The sequence below is a fragment of the Microtus oregoni genome, unplaced genomic scaffold, assembly GCF_018167655.1.
Source record: "Microtus oregoni isolate MIOR12 unplaced genomic scaffold, Mior012 000003F_ref0000135, whole genome shotgun sequence".
NCBI lineage: Eukaryota > Metazoa > Chordata > Mammalia > Rodentia > Cricetidae > Microtus > Microtus oregoni.
The window spans coordinates 12,463,435-12,475,505 of NW_024543062.1; the positions used below are offsets into that span (position 1 = coordinate 12,463,435).

The following is a 12,071-nucleotide window of genomic DNA, read 5'->3' on the forward strand; positions in this document are numbered from 1 at the left end:
TTTATAATGGCATAACAGACTTGGAAGCCTGGAAATGTGTGCTTACAGTGAAGATGTTATGGTCAGTGTGGGCCAGCTAGATGGCTCAGTGGGTAGAGGTGCTTGCTAGCGAAGCTTGGTGGCCTAGGTTTCATGCCCAAGATGCACATGGTAGAGTCATGCAGGTCTCTGGAGAACCAACTTCCAGAAGTTGTCCTCTGATCTCCATATGCAGAGTGGCATGCTCCAACCACTAAATTAATAAACGTAAGCTGTTAAAAAGGGCCAGATGATTGTATAACCTGGGACCATGACAAATGCAATCTTTTGGGTTTTTTGTTTTGTTTTGCTTTTGTGTGGGTTGGTTTATTTGGGTTATTTTTGTTTTGATTTAGCTTCTGTCTATTTAGCACTAGCTGGCCTCAAACTTTCTTGATGGGGAGGGACATGATCTCTCTACACAGCTCTGACTATCTCACTCTGTAGACTAGACGGGCCTCAAAAATCACAGAGATCCGCCTACCTATGCTTCCCAAGTGCTGGGATTAAAGGCATGTGCCAGGTCCCAACTCTAACCCATGATTCTGTATTAGTTCCTTTTCACTGCTGTGACGGCGTACCTAACCGAAGCAACTGAAGAAAGTAGGGCTTTACGTGGCTTACAGTCCAAGGATACAGCCAGTCAAGCCAGGAAAGACACGGTGGTAGGAGTGTGAAGCCATCGGGCGCACTGCATCTGCAGTGGAGAAGCGGAGGGAGGTGGATGCTAGTGCTCAGCTCGCTTTCTCCTTTCATTCAGCCCAGAATCTCCAAATACCGGATGACTCTTGCCCAGAGTGATGGTGGTTCTTTTTAAACCTACTCTAGAGACTCCTTCACAGACGCGCCAAGAGGTTTGTCCACGGCGGTTCTAGATCCTGTGGACTTGGCAATCAAGGTTAACCATCATGGGTACCCTGGGCAGCCTCCCCAGTTTTTAATATGATTTGCTTCAAGTACTGAACAGCTCCTGGTGAAGCTCTAAGTATGAAATACAAAGGTCAAGTGTGATGTCTCATTGTAGCACTTAGGAGCCTGAGGCAAGGGGATGACTGAGTTTGAGGTCAGCAAAGGGCTACGAAGAGATATGATATTAAAAAACACAAAACAAAACAAAAAAAATGTGTAGTGGGGTGGTGATAGGGGCATGACACAAAACACAGTGATACCATTTCCAGAAATTCTATGTAAATAAAACTATGCCAAACAGAGGCCAGTTCTGGGTCTTAGCAGCTATGCCATGTCCAGTGAGGACTAGAAAGCTAACAGGCAGTGTGCTGCCTTGCTCCTCCCATCGTTGTAAATCCGATTGATTGAACCACCGGTAATGGGGGCCCAAAGATGGTCACTCAGTGGTTAGGAACCTGAGGCCCAGAGTTCAGTTCCCAAGCAACCATTATCGGGAGGCTCGCTCACAATAGCCTGCTAGTCCAGCTTGCAGAGATGTGTGACAAATCCCTTCTGGCTTCTGTAGGCACCTGTGCTCATACAGGCACACATATATACACCTAAATAAAAATAAATTCGGTTTTAAAAGAGCCAGTAATGCTACAGCCTAGTAGCACAGTACACATTTCTAAACCCCCCTCCTAGAAGGTGGCTTCGTCTAATGAGAACTGCTTCTTAGATATTTGATTCCAACCCCCTCTTCTCTCTCTCCTCTCTGTCTCTGTCTCTCATTTTGTTTATTTGTAGTTTTTTACATTTTCAAAATATTTAGGGTACATAACCAAAAATTTAAAGGCCCCGTAATTTCCTCTAACAAGAAAATTCCAAAGGATTACATGATACTTGTTACTGTAAAAAGGATCCTTGTTTTTATTTTCTGTCTTTGGATCTTTTGGTTTCTGCTTGGGATTGACCCCGGGGCCTTGTCCCTGCGAGGTGAGCGAGCATTCACGGAGCCCTGCCGCAGTGCAGCTAGCCTGTAGAACAGGTTCTAGATGGTGACAGAGTTTCGATCACAAGACTTCCCGTTACCGAATGGCCCAATGACTAGATGACCACTTCTTTCCCTCAAGCCTCACACTGGGTTGTTCTGTTTGTTTGGTTTGAGTGTACTGCGGATGGAACTTCGTGCACCCTAAGCTATACCCTTAGCCCCTCGATAGGGCTTCCAAGGCAGGTGCTCTCTATTGAGCAACATTCCGGCCCCTAGCCGGGTGAGGTGGCATTCTAGCCAAGGGGGTGTACCCCTGAGTCACTTCTTAGCCTTCACTGGAGACAATATTGGCATTGATTTCCTCTCCAGACACATACAGAAGTACTTACTCACATGGTATCTTTCTTCTATTTTCTTTATCTATTTGTGTTACTTATCTTTTTAGGATTTTTTTCATTTTTATGTATTTTTTATACACATCTGGTTGCTTTCCACGCATGTATGTCTGTGCCCCACATTTGTGCCTGGTGCCTCCAGAGATTAGACAAGGGGTTTGGATCCCAGGCAGCTGAAGTTACTAACAGTGTACATTACCAAAAACTATGGGAATCGGGGTGCTCGGTGGAAGATGTGGAGTCTTGTTGAGAATGTTTCATCCTTTTAAAGATTGCTTGTCCTCTGTCCCTTGGTCTCTTTCACAGTCCCCCGTTTTTGTCTATTCTCTCTCCCGTTCAGATCCAGAGTTAGGTGTTGGACCACTGCCCGAACACGACAACCAAGATGCAGGGCCAATTGTCCCCAAGATCTCGGGTCTAGAGAGAAGCCAGGAGAAGAGCCAGGACTGTTGCAAAGAGCCCGTCTTTGAACCCGTGGTGCTCAAAGACTCTCACCCTCAGCTCCCCCAGCTACCGTCGCAGCCTCAGGCGGAACTCCAGCTCCAGATTCCATCTCCAGACCCCGACTTGGTCCAGCACACGGAGGCTCCGCCCCAGTTTCCTCCTCCAAGTACACAGCCAGCCCAAGGCCCCCCAGAAGCCCAGCTGCAGCCTGCCCCACAGCCTCAGGTGCAGCGGCCGCCCAGGCCGCAGTCCCCCAGCCATCTGCTCCCGCAGGCTCTTCCGCCTGTGCAGTCCCATCCCTCTTCCCAGAACCTCTCCCAGAGCCTCTCTCAGCCACTGTCGGCCTACAACAGCAGTAGCCTGAGCCTCAACAGCTTAAGGTGAGTGACCCTAATCTTTCTGGGACAGGGGTCGCCGGGCAGGAGCTTGGAGACGTTAGGATTGTGTGTTTGCAGCTGGTCCCAGTTTTCAATCAGTGGGTCTCTTGGGTTGGGTGTTAAGGACATTGGTAGGGTGTGAGGGTGGGGTAAAATTACTTCAGGAACTTGAGGTAATATAGGAAGGAGGAGAAGGTGACTTCAGACAAAAAAGGTAGAAGGACCCAGGCATAGCGGTATGTGCCTTTAATCCCAGCACTCGGGAGGCAGAGGCAGGTGGATTGCTTTGAGTCTGAGGCCAACCTGGTTTACAGAGTGAGTTCTAGGACAGCCAGGGTTATACAGAGAAACCCTGTCTCGAAACAAACAAATGGGCAGAAATTGGAGGTTGTACCAGGACAGCTATGTGGATGGCAGGGTTGAGGGCAGGCAGGCAAGCTGAGGCACACCTGAAGATTTTTCACCAAGAGAGTCTGAGGAGGCCTGAGAAGGCCGGCCCAGGCCTCAGGTGGAGCGCACATTTTAAGAAAGCCATGCTGGTATTTCCAGAGGCCTAGGACCCTCAGAGTTAGGGTTTCTTTTCTTAGGTTCTTTCTCCTGCTGTGGGTCACTCAGCTCTATTGAGAGAAAATCTCTGCTGGAGAGCCCAGTTCCTTCTGACTCTCGGGCCTCACCAAGGGAAGTTGACAGAGTTGCTCAAATAAGTCTACAAAGAAGAGGGAGAGATCAGCCTGCAGGGTCCCAATTCTAGGTCCACCACTGTCCCCAGGCTCCATCTTCGTCACTGTGTAACTTTGATGGTTTAGGGACTCGTTTGTTGTGCTGCTTGCGCAGGGTCAGGTCCACCTCACGGTCCTCTGAACCACAAGAGTGGTGTGAGCTGCTTCTCTTATTACTCTTGATAAAATACTTGACAGAAGCAATTTAAAGAAGGAAGGGTTTCTTTTGGCTCTCAGTTTGAGGGTCCAGTCTGTCGTGGCAGAGAAGGCACAGCAGCAGGAGCGTGAGGCAGCTGGTCACGTGACATCCACAGTCCAAGCAGTGAGAGATGGGTGCTGGTGCTCAGGCCGATTTTTCCTTTTTGGCCAGTCCAGGACCACATTCCATGAGATGGTGCTGCCCACTGTCAGGGTGGGTCTTCCCAACTCGGCTAACCTAATCTGGGTAAAGTCTCACCTATATGCCCAGATGGTTGATTACGTCACAGGACATGAAGCCCAACCTAGCCCGACCCCTCACTTGTGCTGCCAAGGTGACAGTGTCAGGAGGGCAGGACTCAGAAAGTCACTTTATTCTATTTTCTTAGCTCAGCTGCTAGTGTGAAATTTTTGCAGCAGAGAAAAGAGGGGTCCTGACACTGAGGCAGGAGGAGCCATGTGAGCAGGGTATGGAGGTGCATCCAGAAATAGAGCAGTAGCTCTTGGCTTCTGTATCCAGTAGCCAGGGTGGTGCACAGCTGTCCGTGCTTCACAGGGATGCTGGGTCCTGGCTTCTGTATCCGGTAGCCAGGGTGGTGCACAGCTGTCCGTGGTTCACAGGGCTGCTGGGTCCTGGCTTCTGTATCCGGTAGCCAGGGTGGGGCACAGCTGTCTGTGGTTCACAGGGATGCTGGGTCCTGGCTTCTGTATGTGGTAGCCAGGGTGGTGCACAGCTGTCTGTGGTTCACAGGGATGCTGGGTCCTGGCTTCTGTATCCGGTAGCCAGGGTGGTGCACAGCTGTCCGTGGTTCACAGGGCTGCTGGGTCCTAGCTTCGGTATCTAGTAGCCAGGGTGGTACACAGCTGTTTGGGTCCTGGCTTCGGTATCCATTAGCCATGGTGGCACAGTTATCTGTGGTTCACAGGGCTTCTGGGTGCCAGGGAACATGGATGAAGAGGAAGGGGTCAGGCAGGCATATGGAATGGCTATAGGCAGGAATTTAGAATTTTTAAAATTGCATTTATATATTTATTTATATGTGTGTATTTGTATGTGTGGGCACATACATGCCAGGTATGGAGGTCAAAGGGTATCTTGTAAAATTAAGTTCTTTCTTTCCATCATGTGGGTCTCAGAGATTGGAAGTAAAACTGCTGACAAGAGCCTTTACCCACTGAGCTGTCTCTCTAGCCCAGCAAGGACTTCCTTCCTCCCTCCCTTCCTCCCTTCTTCCTTCCCTCCCTCTATCCTTCCTTACTTCCTTCCTTGAAAAGTAAAGCTGGGGCTATACCTCATTTGGTAGAACACTTGCCTGGTGGGCATGAAATCTTGGGTTCCATCCCCAGCACGGTATAAATCGGACGTGGTGGTGCACAACTGTGATTCCAGGGCTGGGGAAGTGGGTGCATGAGGATCGTGAGTTCAAGGTCACCCTCTGTTACATAGTGAGAAAAATACTGAACGATGCAAAAGTCATGCTGACTTTCTCTCTTTTCTTTCTTGTTCTAACAGCAGAAGCAGTACTCCAGCCAAGACCCAACCAGCCCCTCCTCACATCTCCCACCATCCCTCGGCTTCTCCCTTTCCCCTCTCTCTGCCCAACCACAGCCCCCTGCACAGCTTCACGCCCACCCTCCAGCCCCCTGCCCACTCACATCACCCCAATATGTTTGCCCCTCCCACTGCCCTGCCTCCTCCCCCACCGCTGACGTCTGGAAGTCTGCAGGTGCCCGGGCATCCCGCAGGGAGCACTTACTCAGGTAAGAGGAGCCAATCTCATTGGTACACCCATACTCTTGGTGCCCCTTGCCAGTTACCTCACCACTGGACGGCATTACTTCACAATTCTCACCCCCCTCGGGTGTGTTCTTGGAGTCTCCTTTGAATCTTTTGTGGCTGAGGTTCAGCAAAGTCTCTAAATTGCCCAGCAGAGCCATGGTGAATTTGATGCTAAACAAGAAAATGGAGTATCTAAGTCACACCTTTTTTTTTAATGACATCACCACTGAGTAAAAATCAGATGTCACATATGGCACGTGCTCTGAGATACACATTTAAACTGTGACAGCAATTACAGGCCCGTGGGTGTCATTCCAGGACCTTTAGGTCACATGTTGGTACAGGGGTTTATTTTGTCAAATAGAACCCTCTTCTATTGTGTATTATATTTCTTTTATTACTTTAATTTTTTATTTATGTGTATATATGTATTTGTGTGTGTGTAGTATGTTTGCGTGTGCCACATCCACATGTGTGTAGGTGACTAACCAAAAAGGCCAGAAGAGGGTGTCCCCCGGATCTGGAATCCCATCTGACTGTGAGCTGTCTGACATGGGTGCTTAGAGCAAAGGCAGGTTCTCTACAGGAGCAGTAGGAGCTCCTAACTCTTGAGTCATCTCTCAGGAGGGAGTCTTCTATGACACTGTACCCCAGAATTTTAGAGACAGATGTGTTGAGGCTAGGGGAAGGCTCAGTATAGGGCTTGACGTACAAAGCTGTGGTCCCCAGTTCAGTCCCTAAAGCCCACTAAAAAAGACAGAGATGATGGTGCACACTTGCGATCCCAGCACTGGGAAGACAGAGACGGACAGAATCTCAGGACTCCCTGGCCAGCCTGTCTAGCTAGGCTGTACCTTGGTGAGGTACAGGCCAGTAAGAGCGCTGTCTCAATACACCAAAGTGATGTCAGTGATGTCAGCCATTTGTCACAACAGCTGCCCTCCTGGCTTCATCCCTAGGACTTCTGTGGTGGAAAAAGAAAACAAGTCCCCCAAATTTTCCTGTAACCCCACTCCTGTGGTGATGTGCACACCCAGACACAAATAAGTAACTATTAAAATAAATGTCTGCGTGAAGAAAAATATGGACCCCAACTGAGGAATGACACCTGAGGTTGATATTTGGTCTCCACACACGTGCCTAACACACATGCAAACGTGAGTGCATGTGCAAACACACGCACGCGTGCATACAAACACAAACACACACAGAGAACTGACCTAGTGATAGATATTAGTATTCTTTTCTCCTAATTGTATTAACCGGATCTGTGCTCTGATGTTGATCTAGTCTGACCATGTTACACCACTTTGTGAGCTATACCAATCCTTGAAGAAGGCGTGAGAACCTGGTGGTGCTAACAGATATGTAACAAATGACTGGTGTGTCTCACTGTACCACAATATTTAAATAGTGCGCGCGCGTGTGTGTGTGTGTGTGTACATGCATATATGTTTATCTGAAGTAGAAGCAAGAATTTCATCTGTGGGTGTTTTTCCTCAGGGCACAGTCACCCACCTTGTTCTTGTTGTTTATAGCTGGATTGTATGTGTGTGTGTGTGTGTGTGTGTGTGCGCGCACGCGCATGTGCATTTGTTGTTCCTGTTGTTGTTTTGAGACAATCATTAGTCCAGAACTCACCAAGCAAGCAAGCCTGAGAATGACTGAGCTTGCTTTTAGACCTGAGACTGAGAGACTAGGTAGCGGACTTGACATGGACCGAGAGCCAGCGTTGATATAGTCTATCTATTCCCCCTGTTGTCTCCTTTTATCCCAGGGCCTGGCTCCACCCCTGTGTGCCCCAAGTAAATTATCCTTATCCCTACATCTTCCATTCGTCCTTGTAGACACTGTGCCTAGCTTTTGACATTATGACATTGTCATCTATAGAGTTCACACTGGAGAACCACACAATCACATTTTACACACACACACACACATACACACACACGAGTCTCATTGTCGCAGTTACTAATGTAACTCAGTTGGTAGAGTGCTTGCCCAAGATGCATAAAGCCCTGGGTTCCATTCTTACCACTACACAATACCACATACAGCATTGCATGCCTATGTCCCATAGCTTAGGATGCAGAGGCGGGAGGATTAGGAGTTCAAGGTCATTCTCTGCTGTGTAGATTTCCAAGTCATTCTGGGATACATAAGCCTCTCCCTCAGTTAAAAACAAACAAAACAAGAACCTCGTAATGTGTTAAATAAGTTTATGATTCTGTGTTGGGCCGAATTCATAGCTATCCTGTGCTGCGCTGGCATGTGGTATGCACACTGGACATGTCTGCAACCAGGATGTCCTGTTCTGAAAGAAAAGGGCCCACCATCGTTACCTCCCTTTCCTTCTTTTCCAGAACAAGACATCTTGAGGCAGGAACTGAACACGCGTTTCCTGGCCTCTCAGAGCGCCGACCGAGGGGCATCCCTGGGCCCTCCGCCCTACCTGCGGACCGAGTTCCATCAGCACCAGCATCAGCACCAGCACACGCACCAGCACACGCACCAGCATACCTTCACACCGTTCCCCCACGCCATCCCACCCACCGCCATCATGCCGACGCCAGCACCTCCCATGGTGCGTACCCCAGGCAGAAATGTGAGGATAAGTAGAGCATGCAGCTTGGTTTGGGGGCTGGCATGGGCATTGGGAAACCCTGGAGAGAGGGGATGGAGAGAGGGGGCTGTGGAGGGGGAGGCGGTGTCCCTTGGGTCTTGTCCATCTTTCCCAATGAACTCTGGTTCTAGAGCCCCAGAGTGGGTGCATTTTCCTAGATGGCTATCATTGGCACCATGGATAGATTTAATCCTGGGTGCCTTCCAAACACTCAGACAAAGCCTTGAAAGCTTCTGAAAGGGTTATTATGTTTGCTTGTGCATGCTGGGTGATTGTCCCCAGATCTAAAAGTGTTGAATACCAATATAGAAATACTTGGGAAAGATTGGGAGCAAAGGGCCTGTTGGGAGGATGTTCACTTTGGGTACTGCCTCTTCCTTGGTCGTATATTTCCCCTGATCCTGTTTTCCTTGAACTGCCATGTTTCTTGTTTTTCTATGTTACGACACAGTGCCCTAAACTTACTTTACGTCTGAGAGCAAGCAGGCAGCAGGGGCAGATGTGTTCCACAGAGATATAACTCAGCAATGACGTAGCCTGACTTTGCCTTGTCTGGGGTCTGGCACACATGTGGAGAAGTAGGATATTTGTTTTAGAAACCAGGAATACCCATGAATGGTGCTGTAGTAGAATTCTCTACATATCCTAAGAGAGAGGCCTGCCCATAGCAATGACTATCACAATCTCATATTGCTAATCTTTAATATTTGAAGAAATACTTGGGGCTGGAGACATGGCTCAGTGGTTAAGACAGACCACATGCTATTCTTCCAGAGGACCTGAGTTCAGTTCCGAGCCTCCATGTTGCACAGCTCACAACCACCTATAACTTTAGCTGTAAGGGACCCAGCACCCTCTTCTACTCTGCTTCGGCACCTGAATACTTGTGCGCATACCCACACACAGGCGCACAGACATGCATGTTTTTTTTTTCTTTTAAGAATACACTTTTTTGTTGCCAGAGACAAGGCTACAAACCCTATCCCAAATCACTCGTTTTGTCCTGTAACACATTACTCTGATATAGCAGAATCTTCCACTTTCCTGCCACAGAAAAGATGACAATATAAGGAGTTAGTTCTTGGTATGAGGTAGATGGTGTCTTGGGTTTTTTATTGTTGGGTTGAAACACTATGACCAAAACACCTTGGGAGAAGAAAAGGTTTATTTGACTTACATATCCAGAGCTACAGTCTACCGAGGAAAACCCAGGCAGGAACTCATATGGACAGGATCCTGGAGGCAGGAGCTGATGCAGAGACCATGGAGGATGCTGCTTCCTGGCTTGCTCCTCATGGCTTTCTCAGACTGCCTTCTTATAGAACTCAGGACCACCAATCCAGGGATGACCCCACCCACAATGGTCTGGGCCCTCCCCTATCAATCATTTATTTAAAAAAAATGCCCTAAGACTTTCCTACAGCCCGTCTTCTGGAGGTATTTTCTCAATTGAGATTCCCTCCTCTCAGATGACTCTCCCTTGCGTCGAGCACGGATGGGATGCCCGCTTTCCTGGTTTATCTGAATAAGGGCCTATTTTCTCCACTTTGGCTATTTCCCTTGTGCCAGTCCCCAGACATAGCATAGCGTTAAGGTATCCTGAGGAGTGGGGCACGCTGGGTGGGCCTATCACAGCGTTTATGTTTTGGATACTTCCTGTTGGGAGACCTGCTTGTCGTGCACCCTGAGGTGGACACAGAAGCGCGTCTACTGGGTCCACTCCAGTGGAGGGGTGGATAGAACATGCAGCTGAAGTAACTAGCTTTTGCTTTGATCCCTTTGCAGTTTGACAAATACCCCACCAAAGTTGACCCATTCTACCGGCATAGTGTGAGTCCTACTCCTGTGCTACCTACCCATTTGTTGTCCGCCTTTTCCATTTCCGGTGCTCTTGCCACAGAGGAGTAAGCGCCTGGCAGCCTTTTCTCTCATCTGTGCAAGAGTCTCCCCATCGCTCCTGTTGTTCAGGGTGCTTGCTTGTGTGCCATTTTGTTTTCTTTGTTTTTGCTTTGGGTGGCAATGCAGTATCATCTACTGAATCTCATGGTCAGCAGCAAGTCTGCTGCGTGTGTGGTGGCCAGCCTGTTAGCCAGGAGCTAGAAGAATGAAGGCAGAAGGGTCAGGACGTAAGACAGCCTGGGCTATGTGAGACCCTGTCTCACAAAAGCCACACAACCATGCGTCCTTGGCATTGCCCCATCTCGGAACTTGCTGAAATCACACGGCTGTCCAAAAGAGTGGCTGTGGCTGGATTAGGAGAGTATGAAATCGCAGATTTTAGTCATCGCTCAAAATGCTAGGGACACAGGACTCCGGAAATTAAATTTCAGTTCTTTCCTATAAAGAAACCATCCCTTTTATTTTGACTCGTGCCTCTTTAAAAAAGAGTGGATTTTTCTTCTCTTCTGGAATTAATACAGCACCTTTTCCACATAGCCAGATTGCTATCCAGACCTTATTTCAATTTGAACAGTAAAAAAAAAGTTAGTTAATTTTAAAAAGGTCTTAGCTAGACATGTCGGCACAGACCTGTTATCACAGCATTTGGGAAACAGAGGCAAGAGGGTCCAGAATTCAAGGTCAGCCTTGGGCTGAGACCTTCTCTCGAAAAACAAAAACAAACAAACAACCCCAGAAACCTTAAGATGGAAAAAAAATTGCTCTTTTTCCCTTTACAGTCATTGTTGTGATTCTGCTTTGGGTAATTTCCATTATACTTGCTAGGATATAATTGGTGCTGATCTGGGTTGTAGGTTGAGCCCTGTAAGAGACAAGAGCTTCTCTGTGTAGAGAGCGATCAGACTGTTCGACTGTGATAGTTTGATTATGCGGTGAATACTGCGTCAATTTGACCTGAAGCTCCTCTCGTCTCTCTGCTTCCTGGTTAATTTGTGTTTTTAAAGCGAAAACGAGGAGTAGTGACTGTCGTCATGTTGATAGAGTGTGCAGAGCTAGTTGTTGTATTAGACAGCACTGTCTTAACACCCCGGCTGTAATGCTGCTTAACACATCCGCAAAAGCCGGATTCATTCAAGCTTTAAATAGATGTGTGCATACTGCTTACTGTGCAAGAGTATAGCCGAGATAACTAGACCAGAAAATACTAGAGATCAGTCCCAAGTGTTTCTTCTCTAGAGGCCTTTGGAACTGACCCAAGGAAGGGCTCTTGGAATTAGCCAGGCTGGAGATATAGAACAGTTTCCTAATATGCAAGAAGCCTTGGGCTTCATCCTCAGCACTGAACAAAACCAGGCATGGTAGTCCAGGCCTAAATCCCAGAGGTTGGGGGTAGCAACTAGAGAATCAAGAATTCAAGGCCCTCCTCAGCTGCTTAGGGAACTTGAGGTCAGCCATGACCCTGCCAGACAGGTTGGTTAAGAGTACTTGCTGGCCTTGCAAGGGACCTGAGTTCAGTTCCCAGCACCCAGGTAGGGTGGCTCATAACTGCCTGTAACTCCAGCTCCAGTACCTGGGGGTGGGACACAAGCCCTCTTCTGGCTTCCACAGGCATTATGCTTACAGATGTGTGTGTATACACCCACAGAAGAAAAATTTAAATAAGGAATAAAAGAGGTAGGAAGGAGAGAAAAAAGAATATTTAGGTTACTCAGTCCCCATGTGATCCACCCTGGACC

General features: G+C 48.2%; 1 protein-coding gene across 4 annotated transcripts in view; it reads left to right on the plus strand.

Annotated features, from left to right (window-relative positions):
- The window catches only part of Auts2 (activator of transcription and developmental regulator AUTS2), a 1,102,310-nt gene that overhangs the window by 1,060,899 nt on the left and 29,340 nt on the right, over nucleotides 1-12,071 (plus strand). For 2 of the 4 annotated variants that reach the window (XM_041648369.1, XM_041648372.1), the window contains 4 exons: nucleotides 2,636-3,119; nucleotides 5,547-5,794; nucleotides 8,177-8,418; nucleotides 10,222-10,266. In XM_041648369.1, coding sequence (XP_041504303.1) covers nucleotides 2,636-3,119; nucleotides 5,547-5,794; nucleotides 8,177-8,418; nucleotides 10,222-10,266 — 1,019 coding nt within the window. The remainder of the gene's footprint in view (nucleotides 1-2,635; nucleotides 3,120-5,546; nucleotides 5,795-8,176; nucleotides 8,419-10,221; nucleotides 10,267-12,071) is intronic. The other 2 variants (XM_041648370.1, XM_041648371.1) reach the window with 2 other exon arrangements.